Source organism: Alosa pseudoharengus, unplaced genomic scaffold (genome assembly GCF_046254945.1).
Source record: "Alosa pseudoharengus isolate Yale_2024_CS ecotype anadromous, Long Island Sound unplaced genomic scaffold, YU_APseudo_1.1 YU_APseudo_1.1_scf_4, whole genome shotgun sequence".
Classification (NCBI taxonomy): Eukaryota; Metazoa; Chordata; class Actinopteri; order Clupeiformes; family Clupeidae; genus Alosa; species Alosa pseudoharengus.
In genome coordinates, this window is record NW_027468774.1 from 38,164,319 (window position 1) to 38,190,807 (window position 26,489).

General features: G+C 39.6%; 1 protein-coding gene across 1 annotated transcript in view; it reads left to right on the forward strand.

Moving 5' to 3' along the window:
* The first annotated feature begins 9,356 nt into the window (after positions 1-9,356).
* Positions 9,357-26,489, forward strand: part of tmem114 (transmembrane protein 114) — a 34,262-nt gene continuing 17,129 nt past the window's right edge. The window contains exons 1-2 of the mRNA XM_076266731.1: positions 9,357-9,609; positions 9,697-9,774. Of these exons, the coding sequence (XP_076122846.1) occupies positions 9,357-9,609; positions 9,697-9,774 (331 nt within the window). The remainder of the gene's footprint in view (positions 9,610-9,696; positions 9,775-26,489) is intronic.

Consider the following 26,489-nt stretch of genomic DNA (forward strand, 5'->3'; position numbering starts at 1 on the left):
AGCAGTGCAGTGGGGTGCTTCATTTCGTTAAGTGCCTTCTCATGTTGGATGTGGATCCTCCATGATTTGAAACCAGGTTTTTGCAGTACTTGCATTTAGCCTAAGAGTTTTGCTCTCCTGGTCAAAGTGCATCCACACATTGTTCATCTTTTTGGTGCTCATGTTCAGAAACTTTGATCTTATTTGACAGGGAGGGTAGCCTATATTATAATAATTAATTATTTGTTGTTGTTTTGTTAACAATAGAAAATTTGCCTAGGTCTAATGCTACTCTGCTACAATGTTTATTACCACTACTATATACTAATAGTAGGCTACTAGGAATCTATTCTAATAGGTATTATAGGCAGCTAATAGGCAACTAATATTATTAGCCTATTAATCATAGCTATATATATATATATATCTATCATGTTAGGTAGCCTAATATAATATCATATATAATATAATATAATATAATATAATATAATATAAAATAGCCTAATATAATAGCATCAAAACCTCCACCCACTCACGGAAAGAAAGCAGTTTGAGCCAGACTGTTTATTTATTGTCTTAACCTAGCCTAAGCAATTGACTTTCAATGTAGACATAGAAACAGGAACGTAGAAATGCCCTGCAGTGAATAAATTATTATTATTGTTATTATTATTACTACTACTACTACTACTACTATTCTCATTACGCCTATTATTATTATCACCTTGACACGAGTAGAAACTAGGCTACTTGCTCGTCTACAGATCCACTCATGACAATGTAGCCGGCTGATTCGACTGACTCGCACTCATAACAACATAATGTAACCGGTCCGCCCGGCTGATCCAAATGACCCAGGTAGGCTAGCCTACTCAAGGAACTCCATACAGAGCTTGCAATGTTTCGGACATTGCAACTGTCTTCGCGACCTAATTGCATTTTAAAGTAGGCTATGGGTGCAGAATATATGTTATTTCAGAAGTGAAAGCATGGCTTTTGTTGTGGATTTTCTTTTAACCTTGACGAGGAGTTACTCACTCCTCTAAAGATCCACTCATGACAACGTAGCCGGCTGATTCGTCTGACTCGCACTCATAACAACAACGTAACTGGCCCGCTTGGCTGATCCGACTGGCTAGCCTACTCCATACAGAGCTTGCAATGTTTCGGACTGTCTTCGCGAGCTAATTGAATTTTAAAGTAGGCTATGCGTACAGAATATATGTTATTTCAGAAGTGAACGCATGGCTTTTGTTGTGGATTTTCTTTTAACCTCGAGGAGGAGTTACTCACTCCTCTAAAGATCCACTCATGACAACGTAGCCGGCTGATTCGGCTGACTTGCACTCATAACAACGTAACCGGCCCGCCCTGCTGATCCAACTGACCCGGCTAGCCTGAGCAGCTCCATACAGAGCTTGCAATGTTTCGGACTGTCTTCGCGACCTAATTGCATTTAAAAGTAGGCTATGCCTACGTGTAGAACATTGTATGTTATTTCAGAAGTAAAAGAATGGCTTTTGTTGTGGATTTGCTTTTCCCCTTGACGAGGAGTTACTCGCTCGTCTACAGATCCACTCATGACAAAGTAGCCGGCTGATTCAGCTGACTCGCACTCATAACAACATAACGTAACCGCCCGGCCCAGCGATCCGATTAACCCGGGTATACAAATCAGCTCCATTAAGAGCGTGCAATGTTTCGGACTGTCTGCGCGACCTAATTGCATTTTAATATGCTACATCTATACACCAAATCTAAAGTATGCCTAGGCTACATGCAGAACATTGAATGTTATTTAAGAGGTGAAGAATGGCTTTTGTTGTGGAATTGCTTTTCACTTTGAGGAGGATACTCGCTCGTCTACAGCCACTCATGACAACGTAGCCGTAGCCGACTCGTACTCAATGTAGCCTAACCGGCCGGCTGATCCGACTAACCCGGCTCTGCGGGAAGTTAACCAGTTATCTCAGACTGCCTGCTCACTCAGTCGCTTGAGTTGATTTGTGGAGTTGTGGTTATCCTACCTACGAAATTGTTACATTTTTGGCAGCTATGATGGCTAGTAGGCTAGCTAATGTTGCAAGAGGTTTGTGTGTGGCGCTGTTTATCGTTTTAGATTGAATTGTAGTAGGACTCAACTGATCCGAGTTAATGATACTAGAGACTCGCGACTCATGGGTTAATTTAAAGATACGGGTGAAAGATCCGAGTGAATCACGACTCAAACAGGCGTAGCTGTAAGCATGAAGCATGAGGTTCACAACTAACTAGGCCTACTATCTAATCACACATTGAATTAATCTAACAACTCTTATATGTACTGTATAACAGAAAATAATCTTATTACCCAAGACTTCACTGAATTTCTTATGTTTAAAGAATGTTTAAAAGCTAGAACATGAAATGAATGAAAACACTTTTGGCTGAGAGAACAGCTATCTATACAAATTGAACACTTTTGGCTGAGAGAACAGCTATCTATAGCTGAGTGTGATGCGTTTCACAAGTTAGCTTTGCTACTAATTTGACAGCCTTTCCTCATGAACCTATATAACATTGAGCCTACTAAGTTAAGCTATGTAAGGGATAACGGCCGCCGAGGTGTCCTGTTATACGGAATTAATGGACGAGGGCGAGGGGCAAAAACTCCCCGACGCGCAGCGGAACTGGACACACCTCGAAGGCCGTTATCCCGCTTATCACCCGGTTGCCACTGTAAACACTGTAAACACGCGGTTCTGTTTAAAAAGAAGCTCACTAGTTCAGCTTGTTGTACAACTTTAGCATGGACAGTTAGCTTGTTTACAGTTGATTCCATTGTTGGGAAGCCTGCAACCAAAAGATTCTAGAGCGCTGCAACCGCCCTCCTACTATGGTTGTTATAGTTACCATTCATAAGCATTGATATGGAACGGTGTCCTGTTATTCAGAATTAAAGGCCACCTGCCAGCCAATCAGAAAAGAGTATTTCTTCTCTCCGGGTGATAATAGCTCATAATAATTTTCGGATTAGTAGGCTATTGAAATGTTGTGGTAGGCTATAAACCAGGCATCATGTTATTTCTAATTTTGTGTTAATGCTGTTTTAGCACTGATAATCGCGGATTCGCGGTGGTATTGAAGTGTTTTGTAACCTTCAGGAGTTCATTTCATTTGTAGACTATTGCTTTCACATTGGGCTCACCTTTCTTGGGAAAGAAGGCTGTTAACACTTGTTTTCCCTCATTTCTTTTTTTCTCCCTTTCTTGCCTCTCTTTTCTTTTCTGGGAACCGGATTTGGCTTTCTTAGACACCGTGACAGTCTGCATTGCCGCTTCGGCAGAATGAAGGCTAGGCCTACTTCAAAAATGCACCTAGCAGGGGAAGGCGGACTGAACCCTTTCGTGCAAGGGAGAGGGTGCCTGCCCTCAAACAATGTTGGCTTGGACACAATTTAATACATCAATCAACTGATGCATTTACCCGAAATATTTGCATCTATATTAGTTAATAACATTTATTAAGATCTTTAAATTAAGGAAATTATTTATTATTAAGGAAAATAAAATTCAACTCCTTAGGGGCCCTCCCCCCACTTGGGGCCCGGGTAATTTATTCCCACTTGTCCCCCCACTACGACGCCCTTGGTCGCCAGCATAGCCTATTGACAATTTATGTTGTAAATAGGCCTACCTTATAAGCCTACCTGTAGCTTAGGGAAGCTAACAGCTTTCTATTAGGATCTAGTTTGTTAGTTACAGTTTTGTCATAACTCCCTGATGCATTTTTGCATTTAGAATAGCCAGAGCGTGAACAATATCGGGTGCCTATGGACTAGGCTTGGTGAACCCAGCCTGATCTGCCCGCTATTTATTTTTTGATTTCTTAAAAGATTGAGCTTGGTCTGGTGAAAGCCAGACTAGCCATGGACCTCAGTTACACAATGCAAGGGAACATGAATCAGCCTATATTTGCACGAACAATAACGGACAACAGCTCTTCAACTTTGGCCCGTTAAAATGTGTATGAACAGTCTAGCGACGCATTTCATCAAGGCCCATTTGGACATGTCAGTTATTTGCACCACTGGTTAGATGTAAAACAGCATTTCGTTTCAGACTACTGTTACTTAATTTGTGCATTAACAATAACGTTTCAGACTACTGTTACTTAATTTGTGCATTGACAATAAAGTATTACATGAACTAAAGATGACTAAAATCGTATGTAGAAGAAACATTCACAAAAAAATCCATCCATCCAAAAATGACCTTTGTTTTTGATAGCTGTTGAAAACGGCATGGAACTGACAGAGATGTTTTTGTAAATAAATAAATAAATAAATAAATAAATAAATAAATAAATAAATAACATTATGCTGATACCTTTTGCTTTTCCCAAATACAATGTAGCCTACAGGTGTAAGTGACCTTTCATCAATCCAGTTGCAATGGATGAACTGTGATGAACTGCCCTACTTGTGATTGTTTAGAGATTTTAAAGGTTTTATAACAATGCTACATCTTCTTTGGCTATTCTACAATCTATTCACCTTTTCAGCACCAGTAGGCTACTTTCTGTGCAGCCGCACACACACACTCAGGCATGCCAAACAAGCATACACAAAAGTTTCAAGAGTGGGGGATGGAGTAAAATATGGAGACAAATTGAAGTGTGATTTATTTTCGCGGAACGGGTGTACAGGACTGAGCGGCGGTTATATTTTGTACCGCTATGCGGTAATATTATATATAATAATTTTTAGAATTTGTAAAAATCTATCTTCTGCCAGCAGGGGGTGCTGCAGCACCCTCAGCACCCCCCTTCCCGCACCCTTGATTTCAAATACAAAATACTATTTTGTAATTGAAACACTTAAAGCTAAAACTATCATTAACTTGTTCAGAAAATTGAAATAGTCTGGCGAGGTGTGGCCACAGGTTGGCACATTCCCGGGATGGACCTGCTGCGTCTTCATCCATTGTTTCGTCCATGGTTTCATCTCTTATCTAAATCTGACCATGGAGTTGACTTTGGCGGAAAGCTGAAGGTGACTGCTGATAGGCTGTCCCAATCAGTGGCGCCTGCACAATCCAAACACGTTTGAAAGGGAAACAACAAATTGAGGGTTTCCGAGATTTTTCTTTTTTCCTTTTTTTAAGAAGAAGTAACGGGTATTCACGGTTATGGATAGAAATGTAGTGGAGTAAAGAGTACAATATTTGCCTCTCAAATGTACTTGAGTAAAGTCATGAGTACTCCCCAAAAATGATACTCGAGTAAAGTACAGATCCCTTAAAATTGTATTCAAGTACTGTACTCAAGTAAATGTACTCCGTTACTGTCCGGCTCTGCTAATCATAAAGACACCTTTCTCAGCAACTTTTCTGTTCAATTAGCAGAATTGGCATTATGATCCACCCGACGTTTCCCTGGTCTACCCCGTTAAACTTCAGGCTCTCGTGTTTTGCTGAATGATATACTCAGCAGATCACCCTAGTAGATAACCAGAGATGGTAAGCACAATTGCATTAGCTTAAAGGAACCATATGTAAGATTGTGGCCAAAACTGGTACTGCAATCACTTTCAAATTACTGTAGAGCGGTGTATCCCCTCCCCCTCCCCCCTGACTCGAGGTTGCCAACCCGGATGCCAAAACACTACTGACTTTGTGATAAGTAGATAGGTAGAGGGTGGCGCATCAGGCCAAAACACAACATGACATGACAAAACACAACATCAACATCAGTTGAGGGCTGCAACTTTTTAAATGGCAATATCCTGGCTGGACTACTGTTGTCAGTGATATAAGTATTTGAAATGAACATGATATCTTAATGTCTAGTGACATATCAGGGCCATTTTATGATTAATTGAAATACATTTCTTACATATGGCTCCTTTAAAACTATCTAGTCGAGTATAGCCTAACCTAAAACTAGCTTAATTAAAATGCCACAGCCCATACTAATTTTTCTTTTAGAATATAGATATTAAGAGAATAAATCATTATGCAAATACTTTTACTTTTAATACTTAACCCTTTCAGACCCCACGTCCATTGGAATGGACATGACATATTTTTGGGTCTAGACCAATGAAAATCTGTGATTTCACCATTTTAATTATGCTTTGTAACTGATTGGATCCTGATGACCCAATCAGAATGCAGTTAGGGCCTGTAACTTGATCTGAGAGCACTTCAGACATCAGACAAGACAAGCATGGCTCTGAAGCTAGATAGGAACAGGAGTAAACACATTTTTCCCCTCATAAATATGAATTTATGTTTATGATAGCCTAACCAATTTGCACTCAGTATAATTTTAACCATTGCAGGTGATGATATTTGAAGTTAGTTTGAATATATTTCATAACAGTGTAGTACAGGATTTTTTCAAAGTTTAATGTCCATCCCAATGGACATCAGGTGTTGGGAGATGTTAGCCAACACTCATTTAGGCACTCACCAGGCAATGTTCTGACATATCCTCAAGACCCAAGCTATAATTTTGAATGCTTTTTTTATTTATTTCAGCTATTTTGGATGAATGTGCACTCATTTTACTAAAATGTGTCGTCATTTTTACTAAATCGTGCTCTCATTTTATTAGATTGTGCACTGAATTCAGTCAAATGTGTGCTCGGTTTACTAAATAGTGTGTCCATTTTGCTAAATGGTGGGCTCATTTAGTCAAATTGTGCTATTTTTTTGTAAAATGAGTGCACATTTTAGTACAATGAGTGCACTATTTACTAAAAAAGAGTGATTTAGTAGACGAGCACACTATGTAGTAAAACGAGTGCACAATTTAGGGTGCGTTCGTAAATTCAATCTGACACTGAAAATAGAATAGCTCTCTGAAGTTCAAAAAACTAGTTTATTACATTTTACATAACATTTTAATATATTGTGTGCACGTTTTAGTAAATTGTGCGTATGTTTACTAAATTTAGTAAAACGAGTGCACTATTTAGTATAACAAGCGCATGATTTAGCAATATGTGCACACAATTTAGTAAAATGAGCATACGTTTTCTGGATATATACCAAAAATATCTTGCAATGACTGCTCTAGGGTTCCGTACTAACCATATTACAATCTATTCTTGTTAGTATAACAGTACCCAGAGTACGCTCTGGATGCTCTGAGAGTGTGACACTTTGAATAAACGAACGATAATTCCACCCACGGTCCAAATTTATAGTTAAAAGTTTTAGAGTTGGCTCAGAGCGCTTGGAGTGGCAATTTACAAACGCACTCTTAGTAAAATAAGTGCATAATTCAGTAAAACAAGCGTATATTATCTTGATATACAAAAACAATCTTACAATGACATCTCCTGGGGGGTGTCATTGCAAGATTTTCTATGTATTGAGAAAACATACACTCGTTTTACTAAATCATGTGCTCGCTTTACTAAATTGTGCGCTAATTATACTAGATTGTGCACACATTTTTGTGTATTGTGCGTTTGTTTAACTACAGTACATAGTGTGTTCATTTTACTAAATCGTGCTCTCGTTTTATTAAAAAGTACACTTATTTTACTAAATTGTGTGCTCTTTTTACAAAAATTCAAATGAGAATGTGATGAAATAAAATGAGTGCAATTTAGCAAATGAGCCCACAATGTAGTAAAATAAACACACTGTTTAGTAAAACAAGCACACGATTTACAAAATTGAGTGCACAATTTAGTAAAATGAGCACATACACTTTAGTAAAGCACATTGTGTGGACGCAATCTGGCACATTAGTTAATGTGCATGTTTTGACCTGCTCATAGACAATAATAGATAATAGATAAAAAACATTTAGACACATGCAAACATCCAGTTCCAAATGTTTAAGTCATATGTGATTATTACTTTCAATACTATATGTAAAAACATAGTGTTTTTTCCCTAAGTCCTCATGTCATTTTACACCTATTTAGTCGAGGCGTCCATTGTAATGGACATTAAAAAACAGTAATAAAGACATGATTTATCAAATAATTATTTTTTCCCCTTTATTTCTACATTGGAGAGGAGTAAAAATCAGCTGAATAAATTTTTTTATGCTTAACAGAAAAAAATCAGGTCTGAAGGGGTTAAAGTACATTTAAAAGCAGGTACTTTTTACTTTTACTTAAAGGAACCATATGTAAGAAATGTATTTCAAGAAAGGCTAAACTTAGGCTACCTTTAGTTTGTTAAATGTAAAGCCTAGCTTAATGTTACCTTTCTTGCCCATCTGAAATAACTCCTAGCTTTGCTCCTTCCCTCCTTTCTGTTTTTGTTGTTTTCAAAAACCTGTTATATCCGCGAAACTTTCCCCCCACCGACCACGGACCATCCAAGGCATTCAAAAGTAACGCATTCTATTAGCTATTCCAGGCGTCATGTTTAATAAGCTGCCCTTTTTTTGATGAACACATACAGAGTTTATAAATGATATCCTTTAATTTCATGTTTCCATATCATTATGACCTGATTCGAAATTATGTATTTATTCATGAATTAATTACAAAAGATTTAAAATTTAATTTTACACCTGTCCGCCATAGCCCTTTTCATCTCGCGTACCCCCTAGAAGCAGCTCGTGTACCACCGGGGGTACGCGTACCACAGTTTGGGAATCCCTGGTCTACAGTAACATAAATTAATTTATTGTATGGCCCCCCATGAACGGAATTCCAAAAAACTTGGCGTGCATTCAAAGGATGTCATAATGATCCTACACTTCCAATTGCGTGCAGTTTTGACCATGTCAGGTCAGAGATACCTGCGATTACAACATCTCATTTTTGCTTTTTCATTTTTAACTAGGTGGCGCTATACATGAAATGAGTGGTTATGAGATGGGTTGACATGGCCCCTTAAGACCAACATACAAAAAAAGGTGGTCCTCCTAGGCCCTACAATTCTAGAGATATTCACAGAAAACTGTGTCCGCCCACCCTCCTTTCGGGGGTCCAGTCCAGCAGGGGAGTGACGGATCAAAACGTGGCGGTCATAATTATGGCAGTCAGCTTCACTGCGCGGCGGTTATAATTATGGCAGCATTTATTGTGGTTTTGTGCTCTATACCCTTTTGACACCCTGTATAAAATCCTGGATATGCCACTAATTATTGGACACGCACAGAATCATATTCACTAACAGTGAAATTCAGTTGAAATAAGGTGATGTACGCAATGAACATTCAATCAATTGTGAGTAGCCTAGTGTGTGTGTGTGTGTGTGTGCAAGAGGCAGAGTGAGAGAGGAAGAGAGAGAGAGAGAGAGATGAGTGGATCACATTGCCATCTCCTGGTTAAGATTGGTGACTGCGAGCGTTCCTAGATATTGTCGCCGCTCATCCAGGGAGGGACTACCAGATAGGCTGAGACCAGAGTAAATGCAGAGATGTACAGCAAGTGCTCCTTCAGATCCTCACTCTCACCTCCATCTCCTGCACGCCAGTGCAGAAAGCACAGAGCGATGAGGCTGTCCCTGAGATCTCTCATCAGATTTGTAGGAAGTGTCGGACTCCTGAGCTTTGTATGTCTTCTGGTGGCCATTGGAACAAATTTTTGGTATATAATCCATGTCTCCGAACAGAGGCACAACTCCTCTGTGTCTCTAAGCTCTCACACTGGACTGTGGAGGACTTGTAACTGTAAGTTCACATTCTATCTCTTTCTCATTCAAAACTGTGTTTTTTCTGTACAAAGTTGAATTCAGGGAATTCTTCATTTTTTTGCAGTTCAAAGCCAATGTTCATCATTGGTCAATCCCTTTAAAAATACTGGAAACTTCACATATTCAGAAAGAGAGATATTAAGTAAGTATTACCCTTTTTTCTGTTATCAATGTAAAATAATGTTAAAATGAATATGGCTATAGAACTGCTATGTTGATTACATTGTAGTTATGTTCTTTATAATAACTGGAAGCACAAAAATGCCATTGTAAAAAATATTCAAATGCCTACGAAATGTTATTCATAACTCATTTATTGTTGGCACATCAAAAGTGAAAATAGTGGTGCCTTGAAAGTATAATTATTTTGTTCAGAACATTATGAGGACTAGCTATACTGAATATAATTAAGCATTCAAACGACATAGCACTCTTGTGATTACCGGTACAAGTCTTCTTTTACTCTCAGAAATAGCATTCCTCAGTCCACTTTTTCAAACACATGATCACACTCAGTTTATCATAATACATTACTCAGAACAGTGAGCTGGAACAATACTATGGAATAGAGGTAGAGGGAAGAATCCATATAAATCCCATAAATCTATTTTCAGATATTGGTATCAGTTATGTATGTTGTAACAATGTGACTGTAATTTCAAAGTAAAGCTTTTCTTTAAAGATGAGGATATGTATGTCAAATTATGTCTGGTCAAACCTTGGCACTGTGCGTGCATTAGGAAGAGAAGATCCCACTAATGCAGTAAAGTTGTTCTAAGATTGTTGATAGCACATAGACAGCACAACCTTAATACATCCTGGGAGGAGGAAATGAGATGAAACATTTCATACAAATTGCTGACAATTGCCATTGCCAAATAAGACACATGAATCTGAGCTGTCTCCTCATAATGATGTCTGAAAATAACACACCAAACTACTGTCATTTACTGAGCCCAATGCGCGTTTGAGGCAGCCACGTTTCACATGGGGAGAGAGAAAAACCTGTGGTGAGTGGTGCACTCCTAGGGACCAGACAGTTACTCACTGAGCCATGAGATGAAGTGTGTCTAAACCTTCCTGCGCTTTGCTTCCTCTAGCGGAGCTCAGCAGAGAGACCTGCCCAGCTGATAATTTCTAGCTAATGAAGCCCAGATGCAGCTGTAACAATATTAGCCTGTCGGGAAAGTCTCTCGTCACCGGGTGTGTTTGCAATGCGAAGGAACCGTGCGCTGTCCATGGTCCTGGAGCACCAGCATCATCATTACATTGCACATGGGTGTTGAAAATTCATTTTTATTAGCAATTCATATTTCAGAGTATGGCTCAATGACTTAGGGTATGGGTTCAGAAATGGCAGTACTTAATAATGAATGCAATCACAAACTCAAATGACAGTTAGAGTTATTTTAGTTGCATGTTTGCGATAAGGTTTAGTGAATTAGAAAATAAAGAAACAATGAATAAACATGGTTATAGTTCATCATGACAGACTAAGGGCAAAAATAATTTAGACTTAGAAGTGAGGATAGTTAAAAAAAGGAATGAGCCATCAATATTAATTATTAACTTATGGACATGGAGGAAACACTGTGCGTTGATGAGGGTATGCAATCAATTGATTTAATGTCAAGGTTCACAGTAAACCAAAAAAAGTAGTGGTTAATCAAAATATAAAATCTCTACTGTTATGTTTTGATAAAGGTCATGTCACATGATTGCAATCTTGATTGGAAGTTCACCGCAATACTTTAAACCTATTACTCCTGAGACTTCAGATAGGAGAACTGTGCACTTTGTATGGTAAAACAAAAATAGGAAGACAAAGGTTAATGACATATCCAAAGGTAATTATAAACTATAATTGAGTTACTGTACATGAGGTTGACTTCAATCAATTTATTTGCTTTGTACTTAATGTTTTACCCAGAAGACACTATGCAAAATAGGTTAGATGCCTTCGTTCAAATATAGACCAGGTTGAAATCACAAAAATGTGCCCAAATAAAAATCCTCAGGTATTTTTGAGTAAGTTGGCAAATAGACTTAGCCCAGGCAGCAAATTAAATTAAACATTTGCTGAAGCTAGGGTACATCTAGATTTCTAGGCTAAAATAGACTATTCTAGGAGTATTTTTTATGCTGAATCCATTTTTGCTGTTTGTCAAGCTGTATCTCTTACTTGAAACTTAGTAGAGTGTAAAATCCAAGATGACCGCCTCATACACCAAAATGAGCAAATTTATTCATTGAGTATTTATTGAGTAAAGGAAACAAACTGATCAAGTTAGTCATTCTGTCTTACAATATTTCTGGTAAACACTGACCTTGAGTATGTCCACTGGTGGTTGGCGGCAGGGGCGGAGCTAAGTGGTGGCCAGGGGGGGCCACGGCCACCACTGGTCAAAGCTTGGCCACCCTGCTGGCCCCCCCAGCTCCGTTCAGTGAAAAGTAAAAAAAAAAGAATTGCTGCCGTTTTCGACAACACTTTGCAAAGCAGGGACTGAACCAATTACTGCACTCTATCTACGACCATTGGCCCAGTCAGGAAGTGTAGCCTACGGTTCTGATCACATCGTGAGTAGGCTAGGCCTAGTGCAGCAACAGCAGCAGCGGCAAGTCATCTGTTAAAAACACTTGACAGTAGACTAGGCTAGCCTACTACTTAACCTCAGTAACAGGTGAGTTGATGAGTTGGAACATTAATGCTAGATGTTAGAATGTGTCACGAATCATAGCCAAGTGAGCTGCGTTGGGCTGTCCTTGTTAGGTAACCTAGGCTCTGACATTGATGTGTGAGGCTGATCAAAAATAATCGGATGCCCGCGGGAACGCTGTTACAAGAATATTTCGATAAAATTCGGGTGAAATGCAAGCATATTAGGAACATATCTCCAGATGGCTCCAGGTAGGCTAATAGGGCCTAGCCTATACTTTATAAATACATAATTTGCTGACTGCGTGTGGTTCTTGCCATAGCTGGTCAGGCACAGGCAGGCTGCTTTGCCTGAATTCTTTGTTACATTGCTCCGGAACTGTTCATCGCAGCGAGATGAAACCTTAACTGCGTGACAGAGCAGAAGTGGGGCTTTCCAACGAGACTTAACACTTGTCTGTGCGAGCAAGTATGAAAATAAAAATAAATATCATGTAATTAAATAAAATTGATTTATATTTACAGTTCACCTGCGCACCCATTATACTCTCGTTTGAATTACTCGCGAACCCGTGATCGCATAGATATGGCAAGCATATCAGAAGAAAGAGGAGACACAGGGCTATCTATTGGTACCAAGGTTATCGTTCCATCTGGGCTATAACAGACAACGTGACTGCAAAATAAAATAATGTACAAGAACCAACGCTGCACACCCATTACTCGTTTGAATTAGGCCCTACTCACGAACCCGTGATATGGCACGCATGTCAGGTGAAAGAGGAGACACAGAGCCATCATTTGATACCAAGTGCATCCGTCTGGGTTATAAAACAGACGAAATAACATCAAAATAATAACTTCATAGCTCGACTTACCCCACGTTTTTGTGTGTTGTGGTGGCAAAGCATGTTCATAATCCAACGCTATCATGTGTTTCTCTATGGCAAAGCATGTTCATAATCCGGTTTTGAGATCCTAGCAAATTCCTGCATGGCATCCAATTCGAGACTCACATTGCATCCCAATTTATTCGACAAAGAAACACCTTTTTGCCTTCACTTTGTTCATGACAATGCAGTAAAAAGTTGTTTTAGAATCATCATGAGTGTACACACAGAACATGCAAACTCGGGTTCATGTCAGGTCAGATCAGTTCGTGTCACAGATATGGAGCGCAGAAAGGGCATTTTTCATTACTTTGTCAATGGCACTTACAATGACCAGGATAACTGCTTATAACTAAAGGTAGTGAGAATGGCCAAAAATAGAGTAGCCATAGGGCTAAATAAAAAAAATGGCCAATGATATTGCCAGATTCAGAACAGTCTGCCCTATGCACACATGTGCCAGCTTGCAGTGGTGAGATACATGTCAAAATATAAGAATTTTTATAATACACTATTTGTATTTTTATTATTTAAAAATCAAAATGAAATCAATGCAAGTATTAATACATGAAATAGTGGCAGATCTGGGTAGCCTAGACTCTGTTAAAAAACAATATATAGCATGTGTGTATGGCACTTACATTGACCAGGATAAATGTTTCTAAGGTAGTGAAAAAGCCCTTAAAACAGTCTAGGGATTTAAGGGTTAATTTCTTAATTCAGAGCCATGTTACTTACAGCCAAGTACTTGGAGTGGATATTATAAATAAATATAGTTTGGCCATCAGTATGAGATCAAATATATACATACAATATTTGTAGTATTTATTATTGTTCTTTGAGTTAACATCATTTGAATAAAACTGATTAAGTAAGGTGCATTATCATAATACTTTTTATTGGCGTTGACCTGGCATTTATGGAAAATATGTTGGAGTGGCCAACAAACTGACCTGTGTATCAGTGTTGGCTTTGCACAATTTATTGCCATTATTAAAATAGGCTGTCCTAATCTTCAAAACTTTTTGAGTAGTTTTCAAATAGTAGTTTTGATTCCCAAGTGCCACCCCAACAAAAAGTCTGGACCCAGCTGGCCCCCCCTATAAAAAAATCCTGGCTACGCCCCTGGTTGGCGGTAGACTTTCTGAAGCTTGGGACTGTACAAACAGGAGTTCCCTTGCCTTAATTGTTCACGCTGGGTGCGCGAATATACCTTGCACACAAATAATTCAGCATCTTACACAGTTTGGTCATCCAGTTCGCCTTGACCTATGCCTGTGAGCAGAATGATGATGTTCTTTGTACTTCATGGGTATAATTCCACGACTGGAAAATGTTTGTGTCGGTTCATGTCGTTCTTTGAATATAGAAATTATTTCTGATAAAAAATACGACGTGTACGATTTCCTGACATTTTAGATGTCATTTTGGAGTTTCACCAGAGCCCGTCTACGGAGAGCCTGGCAACTCCGTATTAAGTCCCATTGTACCGAATTTTGGTTGCAGTTCCACCAGAGTTCCACTGGGGGCGATCGCCATGAGTGCAAAATGAATGGGAGTCAATGGAGCTAGACGGCTAAATTTGTCTCTTTCACCTGATTGTCGTTGATAAATCTCATATTTGATTGTAGTTTGTATAACTTCAACATGTATAAAAGTTGAATGAACAAGTACTAATGTCCTTTTGGTTTCTTACAGGTTGGGTCGTTGTTGCCCATAACACGCTAGCATTGTGCTAATGAATGACGTCATCGACATGTTTGAAAGGCTTTTTAGAACAATTAAGTGACTTTAAAAAATATAATACTCAACCAAGTGTATTTTCTTTGCCTCCTCTTTCGAATACAATATTCAAATTACTTGAAAAAAATTATATCCTGAGAAAAGTGGATTTTGAGGGGTACAGCTCCATAGACCATTCATTCTGCACTCGTGGACGAGCGCCCTCATGTGGAACCACAGAAGGAACTGCAACCAGTTCAGAAACCGGACGTTTTCCAAGCGTGGAAGATCTCCCCTTATTAGACATTCTCTGGTTTCACATAAGAGATACAGCTTGGCAAACAGCAAAAATGGATTCAGCAGAATAATATAAAAACTCCTAATATGAAAACAGCACATGAATTAAATAAATAAACATTATAATGAACAATGAATGTTGCATGCACTGCCCTTCAGATATTTACAGTAATTTAAACCATTGCATTTATAGATGCCAAGAAATTAAAAAAGGTGTATTTTAAGTAACTGGAAATAACACTGGAATGAACTGTGTAACATTACAAGTAAAAAAGCCACAATTAGCAGATGGATGCATTAGTACTGACACACATAGGCCTACTCTAAGGGCTGAGCTACACCAGGCGCGTAACTGAAGCGTTCTGTTCGCGTTGCGTCTGCTGCAACAATTAGCTTCCATTATAATCAATGGAAGTAGCTACACCAGACGTGACAGTGGGGCGTATGTTCGAAAAAAATAGACCATTCATCTAAAATGGATTTTACGCGTCGCGAACGGAACGCTTCAGTTACGCGCCTGGTGTAGCTCATACCTAAGCATCCAAACAGTAAATTCTTCTAAATACCTTTATGAATGACCTTGTCACACTACCCTGTCACACTACCCAAAGATTACTTGCATTGTCTGGACCCTGTTTATAAACATACAGTCCAGTTCTTCCCATAGCAGATCAATCAGGTTAACATAATGTGACTGGGCAAATCATTACACACACTTCAGCTGACTGTTCTCAGATACTTATTCTATATAAAAGTACATGATCTCATACAATATACTAGTATTATTAATGAAAAAATATGAAATGAGATAGTATGATAAATTATATATTGCATCAAGTGCACTTGAACCTTGTTAATTGTTCATTGATGATGTTTCTGTAAAATCCTCTGGTGCATGTTTGATGAATTTTCCCTGAATTCGATACAGGTTACCAACTGGCCCTAGCCTGGGTGAACCAAGACAAACCTAATTAGTAATTTTGGATAAGGATTCCATTGATTTCTGAATCACCAAAAACCCAGCATCCAATCCCAATTGCTTATCCGGCATGGGGCGGGCTTTATATGATGACAGATAGAGCAGTGCATTCAACGCAACCAATGGCTGTGCTGATGGCGATAGGGTTGAATAGATATATGTGTATTTTCTTTAGAATTGAGTAAACAACTGCATTTAAAACCTAAAAGCACCAATTACCGACCCTTTCGTTCGAAAATTCTAAAACAACAATGTTTTTAATACTTCAAAATAACATTTGATAAATGAACCTTACATTTTTCAGTAGCCATAGGTGTGTAGATTTGAACAAAATCTGGTTTGGTTTGTACTGGGGCTTTTACTGCCTGAAATATCCGATTTACAGTAGTGCTGGCCTGGTGGGTCCCCTATTTCCGACCTTTCTCACGGCACATCAACGGTTAGACCGAGAATTCTCATCGCAAATCAAAATTCCACTGGAGCTCCAAGTCGATTTATACACGCAGTCTTACAACACTGTTTACAGCTCTTCGAGTCATGGTAAAATGTCATTTTTTGTACATAGCTAATTTAGATATACTTATGCTTGCGTTTCTTTAGGAATCCGCCGTCTTGGTTTGTATAGAAATTAATATTAAGTGACATACACGTAAGAGGTCGGAAATACAGGAAGGTCGCTAATAGGTGACGTTGCAATACGTTAACAAGAATAATGCACCAATTTAAGTTTAATTTCACTGCTGGTTATGCCCCTGGAAGTCGTAAAATAGAAAGTTCGGAAACTGGTGTCAATGGGATCCATTCCCAGACAGACCAGCAGAGCAAATTTAAATTTGCTAACAGGTTCATCTGGGTTCACCACTCAGGCTAAACTGGCCCTTCTCCAAATCGGTTCTAGATCATCCACTGCCCTCCACATGCTTCACAGTGGGTGTGATGCTGTAAATTAGCATCCTCTCATTGACTGTCTCACTGGCTGCTGATTGAACCAAGAAATGTCAATGCCATTTTACAGAGTTGTAGTAGTCCGAGAGTCCGAGACTCATTAGCTAAATTTAGAGACTCGTGACTTGACTTGGACTTGAGCACTGAATGACTTGAACTTGGACTCAGACTCGTGCATTCGCACTCGCGATGACTCGTGTCGTGGCAGATATTCAGACTCGGGCCAGAAATTAAGTCCAAACATCTTGCCCACAACGTAACAAAAATACACCATTATAAGTGCTGAAGTCAAAAACTTGTCCCAAAAAGAAGGCGCAAAAGTCCGGCAGAGTTCCGTGAAAAAATTCCTTTAATGACTACATAGCGCAAAGCCTGAGTGGATCGCACGATCGCACTCTCGAACAAAGGTAGAACTCTCTTACTTATACCCCTCCAAAATGCTGACACAACACTACCCCGAATGAACTTTTCACCTTAAGTTTATGGAAAGTTCAGGGGTGTACAGTATAGAGTGATCACAGGTCATACATTGTGCATGGGTTAAATATCGTTCACCCCCTGCACTCTCCTACTGGTTGTTATGAGTAGAGCTCGCCCTGTGTAAGCGTTATCTTGCAGCCTCAAGGCCGACTTTGGTTTCTTCAAAAGGCCTAGGCTAAGGCAGCATGAGACACAGTGCAACAAAATGAGACACAGGGCAGCAAACAGAGACATAGGGATACAGAGCGCACGTAGGGGGAATTCTGGTAGAATAGCTTCAGTATGTTAATAGTATTAGTTAAACTTGTTATTTAAAATGTTATAAGAGTATTATGGTTAGGAATAACTTCAGTGTATTACTTGATTATGATTAAGGTTATATGAATACATGCTTTACAGTTTCAAACTCGTTCTCTCATCATGATGTCTACAACTAGGATAATTTTATACAACACTCGACTTTTTTTGTAATATATCATAAGGCTATAATTGTAGTATGTCATTAGGCTATAATTTGCTATATGACGTGAGAAGCGAGGTTCCATTCATTCATTTTCATTTGGGGCGTGCCCTGCCGTGCTTCTGTCTGTTAATTTGCTGCAGGCTATTATCGGATCGAAAGAAAAATAAACTAAAAGTTTTCCCGATCAAGATATAGCATACTTCTTAATTTTGGTACCATAACATATAGAAGCATAACATTAAATTGCCTAGTAGAGTGTCCATGTAGCGTGTCAATGTACAGTAGGCCTACGTGTCTACGCAAGTGAAACTGACAAACTGAACCTCTCGTGGGTAGCCCAGAAACAACTATATTTAAAACCACGAATGAAGTGGATTACTGTTACTGTTCAAATGAGCGATTTGATAGCCTAATCCACTGCACGAATTAAAAGGAAATAGCAACTTGTTCTATTTCTAACAGATGAATATCGTAGCAAATAGTAGCCTATGGCGATGACAGCTTAAAAAAAAACATTTATTTTACTCATCTCGCTGAAATGAACGTAGAATGTGGCCTGTTGCGCAAAGAAATTAATTAGGCAGATTATCTACATCTCCGTTAACCGATACGATACGCTCTTGGGGGAAACCCTATTCAGGGCGATCACCCATCCAGGGCTTCGGGCCTATTAGGGAGCATTTTGAGGTGCCGCAGAATAGCGCCGTGGCGCACAAGACATTCCTGCCCTGGCGGGAGGCGATCTCCCATCCAGCCCCCCCACTAGCTCCGATGGCGGTAAATCGGGAGAGACAGAGGCGCAGACATCGCCTGCAGCAGCAGCAGTAGCCAAGATCGGCCGGTCAGTCCCAGAGGAATAGTTTCTGGAACGGTGCATCTAGCACTCAAGCATTTTCGCTGGCTAATCACAGGGCGTGGTGTGTTGGTGAGGTCAGAAAATACAGCGAGGGTAGCCTATATCAATCGCCAAGGCGGCATTTGCTCCCCGCAGCTATGTGGTTCGGCAAAAAGGTTGCTGTAATGGGCGAGGTGTCACCTCCTCTCAGTCCGCGCAGTTCATGTTCCGGAAGAACAGAACAGGGCGGCAGATATGCTCACGAGGGGCCCCCAATCACTAGCCTGGCTCCGCCCTCCTACGTACTTCCGCTCAATTTTCATTTTCCTTCAGTAAGTCGTCTGGGTCTGTGGTATATTCCCATCAGCAAACAGAAGGAGTAGCTGAGAACGATGACGTTGAGGTTGTGCGCTAGTTTGAGCATGACATACGTTATGACCAAATGTTAGCGATTGGTTATGGCAGATCCAGAGTGGCTCTGGGCAGATCCAATAGTTTTAAACTTCAGCAGAGTACCCGCATTCAAGGAAGTTAAAGCTTAGCTATGGAAAGTGGCCAGACTCTCTGTACATTATGAAATATGTACGAGAGTTAGATAGATAGATATATACTTTATTGATCCCCAGGGGAAATTCAAGTTTGGTAGAAACCAGGCTACCCTATCACATTGGGAGAGGAATCTTCACCCACAGGTGGTGGAGGGGTTGTGGCAGCGCTTCGGGAAAGCTCATGTCGATCTCTTTGCCTCGCGCGACACGATACACTGTGTGTGTAATATCCACCACGCTATACCACCCCGTGCTACCTATTACATGGTACTTACAAACCTATGCCGCCACCTAGTGACAGAACCGAGATAAACATTCCCAACTACTACAGTGTGAAGTGGTTTTCTCTGACCGAGAGCGATGCTCTGCTGGGAGTGGATGCTCTGGCACACGAATGGCCGAAGGCCTTGCTGTATGCTTTCCCCCCCAAAGGCATTGATCCCAGCGATGTTGGAGAGAGTGAGGAGAGGCAGGCACGAAGTGATTCTGATAGCCCCTCATTGGCCCGATCAGATTTGGTTTCCAGTTTGACCCTTGTCTGGTCTCAACTCCTTCATGGACAAGAAATTATGTTCAAGCACTTGTTTTGGCCTCGCACAAACAAGCATACATTTGTCACTGTCTGAAGCTTAGATCAAATAGAAGTGGTCAGACAGTACGGACAGGACCAGCAATAGCAAAATAAACTACAAAATCACTACAAAGTCAGAGTCCAATAGCAAAGGAAACCTCAGAGGTTGGCAAAACGATCTTTCTTAGAAAAAACGCCATGCCTGATATAAAGCTGAAAATCACCACCTCAGAATGAGATAATATGGGTAAACTAGACTGCATTTCCGGCGGGAACTGCGAAAGTGTGCTCGCCCTGGTCCGGTCACCAACGTGAGCAGACAGTGGCATATGCTATGCTGAACCCGGCTTGATCTAAGCGTTTTAACAGTGCCTTTCAGTGTTATTCAGTAGGCTATTCAACTAATTGGCATGCGGAGTGAATGCGGTTAGTTGGATTTTATCTGTGGCCTGCCTTCGAATTTAGCTTCTATGACTAAAATCAAATCAATAAAATAAAACAACAGCAGTGATTGGCTGCAAAAATAAATAATGTCACGCGTCTTGCGCATCTGAAACTGGGCTGTCAGGTAACCTACAGAATTGAAATTATGAAATATGACCAAGGCATTAAAATGCTGCTTGTTTGTCAGGATACTTTTTCACTGATTTATTTAAAAAATATGAGATATGAGTGTGAATGTTATATATTTCATCCCCTAATTCTGTTTTACTGGTTTATTTGACAAATAATCTATATGGATTTGCTCTATAAAGACCTTATGTCTGTTTGGGATTGTTTTGAGAGCCTATTGATGTATCTCAGAATAAAGGAATGTCCACAACATTAGTGATGTTTTTTTTGTGTGTGTGAATGTATTTTACTTAACTCAGTAGCTGGATACTCATGAACGCATGTCTTTAATAGCCACAATAGGAGTAATGTTAGCAACACCGTATTTTGAGTGGCTCATAACGACCCAGTAGGGATGTAACGATTACCGGTATAATGGTAAACCACGATAAAAATGTTGACGATAACAATTACCGTTTTCATTTCAAATATCATGATTATCACAGTTGATTACCGCGGTGTGGAAACCGTGTGTTTAATCCTTCCCAGCTTCATCCGAGCCTGCTTTTGACATACAGTAGGCCTGGTACAATGGAACAAAACTGGTACCCTACTGATTCTGTACAGTTCTGTACAGTCATTCGGATTAGGTTACACCTGATTTTAAAAGGCGGAACTTTTCCACCGCAAAATGTGCACTGTACCATGTAGCCACTCTGCGTCTTTTCATGTTCGCGTCCACATTAAATTATTTCCACTCACGTTATCAGTAGAATACAGTAGCCTAAAGTTTTATTTTGAACGTTCACTTTGGTCTCACTCATTGCATCCAAAAAACAGAAATAGCAAACTCCAAGTTATGGTAGGGTAAGTTACGCTATAGGCACATAGCCAATTAAACATGAAGAAAAAAGTGAACGGGACACTTTTTGAAACTATTTCAGCTTGTGTAGGCCTATCAGTGCTTTCTGAACATATTGAACACACTTTTAGAAATACTGTGATAATACCGAAAACCGTGATAATTTTGGTCACTATAACCGTGAGGTTAAATTTTCATACCGTTACATCCCTACGACCCAGTGGTACATTAATCCCATTCAGATTGCCACTTATCTGTGATGTAAGAGTTAGGTTTAAGGTCTGGGGCAGGGATTTGACATTCTGTGACTTCTTCATTGAGGGCTTGCTTAGCAGCACTGTCCGCTTTCTCATTTCCCCTCAGACCAACATGGCCTGGGACTCAGCAAAAAACTACACTCAAGTTCTGGTTCTTTAGACATTCTAGTTTATCAAGATCAGCTTTGGTTGTATACTTTTTGGGTGACATTATAGCCTACTGGAAAGATTTTGAATTGCAATTTAATTTAATGCAATTTACTTTTACGATTAAATAAAATGAATGTATCCCTCTCACCCATAGCTTTCTATTTATTCACAAATGTACATAGGCCTACTGTAATTACATTTATAGATAGTTATTCTACTGATCTTCATAGGCTACTATTCATCCTGCACATAGACTTATTCTTACTACTCTTATAATGTTGTTTCTGCACTACAATGACACTGTTACCACACTGCACATAGCTGTATGTTATGTACATATCTGTTATATATTTGTCGTATTGAATATCCATATTTATTCTGTTTTATTATATTCTGTTAATACACTGCATATATCTATATTATTCTTTCTACTATTATAATGTTACTGCTACATCTACATACATTATTCTACTTATTGTATGAGGTAGGCCTAACTGCTAATACACCGCACATATTTATATTTAATTCATATTACTCTAAACCACCTTCTGTAAATCAACTGTATACTACTATCTACATTGCACATTGCATGTATACTGTACATGCATCACAGCTAGATCTTTGGTTGCTATGAAGGCCAGTCGTTCTAAATGGATGGTTGCTATGGCCAAAGGCCAGTTCTATCTCTGCTGTTGTCAAGCGGGCATATCCTTGAATTCTGATTAACCATAACTTATTTGAAACATCTCTATTTTAGGCCTACTTAGCCTACTTCCATACAGTGGGTCCCATTAAGAAGTGGCCACTTCATTCGCGCTTATCGTGATTCACGCAGCAACATTATTAAATGAATCTGTCACCATGTGCCTATGCCTACATTTGCAAAGAGGAGAACATTTTAATTTGATTCACAATGAAACGTTACATTTAGGCTAATGTAAACGTTGATAATGAGTAGTCTAGTTTTGGTTGTTGGTGGTGGTGTTACTGCATCCCTTAGTTATGTAATGCAAAATTGTTCCCTCGCGATTGGAAGCTCCTGTAGACGCATTTCAAAACATCGCGACATAAAATTACACAAAAACTCTTTGTGAATCGGTCTTCGGTCTGAGTTAGGAGTCCTCGCGACTTCTTTTAAGCTATCACAGACTCAGGTGCTAGCCTACTTTTAGGGCTAAAATGCTTCCTAAATTACTCTTAGTAAAAAAAATAGGAGTCCTAAAGTTATGAGTGACGAAGTGCATCCATCTCATATCAAATGACCATGGCATTACGCTAAGAAACATAAATCCCATACATAGCAACAGCTCCTCCCTATGACATAGCTAGCCACACAAGAAATGAATGATGTTAAATCTCTGCTTAGCACTTAACACTTAATTATAATTTTTCTGAATCCTTAGAGTCATGTCGGTATTGTTTGTATTTTGTATCTCTGTTAATCCCCGATGCCACAGGATTAAAAGAAAAAAGATGGGGGGCGCTGTGGCGCAGCAGGCTACAGCGCCCGTACCATATATGGGTCCGAGTGCCTATGGGGACTCAGGTTCGAATCCGACCTGCGGTCATTTCCCGATCCCACCCCATCTTTCTCTCTCCCACTTGCTTCCTGTCACTCTCCACTGTCCTATCCAACTAAAGGCAAAAAAGCCCCCCCCCCCCACAAAAAAAAGATGATTTAGGCAGAAATGGCAGAAAAATTTGTGTGATTGAAAGTTTGAAGAGCTCCAGGGTCGGCTGTATTTGTCCAAAGTGTTCACAAAAGGGCTTGAATGAAAGCAAATATGTCTTTAACAAAGGCCAATAGCAAGATCAAAAATGTGTTTTTTCAATGGGGGAGGGTAATTTTAACAGCTGATAACACTAATTTAGCTGTGACTCCAGAAGGGTTATCAGACAAAAATGTTAACTACAGACATGTCAAAAAGTATAAGCAACTTTTGCCACCTTGAGTGGTACCGACATCTCATCTGGCCCATGGACTAAAACTGCGCTAAAATTGTGTAGGCTATTTAACAGCCAGAATGTTTTTAAATGCCCAGGGGAGGCCCTTTTATGATCCACACTCTTACAAAATAGGCCTACTCCAACGTCCATCTAGCTCTTGTGAAGTCTACAACACTGCCTACAGAGTACAATTGTCAGCAGTCAATAACAGCATAGTGTGACTTAATGGCCTGTGTGATTGGGATGTGGATTGCTCATTTATTATGAGTAGGCCTATAGGCTATGGTATGGTATTCTCTCCGATATAATAAATACAACACATTGGGTTTAGCAAGAAATTTGGCAATACTACTTTCACACAAGTGATGGCACCCCTGCATGGAGACAGAAGATTGTCCGTTTTGCTTTTAAGGATTTCATCTGCAATGGGAAAAAATGGAACGACATGTAGGCTATGCTTACTTTAGTGCTGGACTTAGACTCGACTTTATCAATAGGGACTCGACTCTGACTTGACTCGGATGAGTAGTGGACTCGACTCGGACTTGACTTGGAATTTTTTTTTAATGACTTGGACTTGACTCGGACTTGAACACTGGGGACTCGAACCTGGACTCGGACTCGAGGCATAGTGATTTGACTACAAAACTGCCATTTTATTTACATTCAAAAGTTGATCAAATTGCTGCATAGTGAAAAAAGCAAGAAGACTATGAGGGTTGTTATACAATTCCATTATAATAATTTGTCACATTATCTGATCTGAACATTATATTTTGCATGATTATGACTGGGAATAATAGTAGAGTGATAACTCTCATATAGCAGAAAGCCCCAAATGCAATTTTTACACACTGTATGCTCCATCGCGAAGTGCTTGTGGCTAAAATAATTATTAGGATTAGCTTAATGTATTTTTTTTATATTTGCCGTAGTATTGTCGATGGGTTTAATAACACATCAAGGGGGTCCTTGGCCAGAACCTAGTGGTATTTGGGGGGGGGCTTGTCATGGAAAAGTTTGGGAACCCCTGCTATAATCCATAGCAACATAGATTATATATTATACAGTATATATCCATAGATTATACAGTATATGCTATAATATGCTATATTATAGATACTATAATTGGCTAAACATGATGAGAGCATGGATAACCCTTTCAAAATCATTAAAGGAATACGCCACCCCTAGGTGAAATTGGGTCTCTCCCCGCAGTCCCTAGAGTTGGATGAGTGAGCCAAAGCGTTTTATAGCCGACCCAGCCATTGTCCTAATCTAGAAATGGCCCGGTTAGCTTTAGCTTAGCGTAGTCGCTGTAATCCGGCGCTGTACAGGTTACGAGAAATAATTATAAAAAATCTTGAGTTATTTGTTTCACTTTTGCAACGACATGTTAGCTGGCAGCGCCGGATTACAGCGACTACGCTAAGCTAAAGCTAACCGGGCCATTTCTAGATTAGGACAATGGCTGGGTCGGCTATAAAACGCTTTGGCTCACTCATCCAACTCTAGGGACTGCGGGGAGAGACCCAATTTCACCTAGGGGTGGCGTATTTCTTTAAAAGATTGTTTTTTTACTTTTTCAATTTATTACAAACTCCAACTGAAAGAAGTTAGATTTAATCACAGAGTCTGTCGGTTCTTATACGCAGAAGCCGCATCAGAAGGGTCAGAGAAGTCGCCTGTTTGCCAAGTGCTATTACTATTGCACGCTATCTTTATTGGGTCTGCTGTTTACACTCTCAATAGGCAATCATTCTCCTAAGGGGGGGTTAGGAGAAAACAGTCAGAATGCAAAAGAATAAGAGAGGATTTATTTCTGAGACAACACTTTTCTAAAAGGAATTTGGGAGGCTTTGAACACAGTGGTCTAGGAAGGAGGAGAGGAAGTGTTGAATTAACCCAAAATTGTGTGATTCCACCTAGATGGGAAATTACTTGCCAGTAATCAGACTAACTCTAAAAAGGGAAGCAAGTATGAACTCTAGCTTGCTTGCTTAAAATATCTGCATAACTTCATAATAGATCAATTATGTACAGTATACCCTCCAGAATTATTGGCACCTCTGCTAAAGTTGACTATAAACCGGTATAAAAAGTAATATGTTGGTGATTTATTGTAATCTCACAATGAGTTTGTTTTAGTTAAAAATATGCATTTTTTATGAGATTTTCCTCAAAATACTATTTCTCAAAATAAATTTGCTTCCCTTCAGTCAACTTTAGCAGAGGTGCCAATAATTCTGGAGGGTACTGTAGGCTTTAAGAATAGATTTAAGTAAGGGTAAGGTGTTGATTGAAATGTGAAGAGCAGCAGGGTGTTGCCAGTGGTGGGTCTTGGGTAGAATCAGAGGATACTGAACATCACCCGCTGTAATTGAGTCCTAAAGCACCCTGCTGTGCCTTCAGGAGTGGGTGTGAATGAGAATTGTCAGCTGGTATCACTGACTCTTTCCTATTGAATGTCAGTTTGAATGCAGGTCTGTCAAAATAGTTACATCAGTGCAGTTCAAAAGCTAATGTTTGCGTTCAGTCATAGGCAGTTGGCTCATATGCCACTGCCTCTTCCTGTGCATTCATGTGTACTCTGTCATTGGAGGTTCTCACAGATGTTCTCTGAATGTGACTTGGCTTGGTGGGAATATTTCAGAGGCATTCAAGTGTGTGTTTGTGTGTGTGTGTGTGTGTGGTACCAATAGA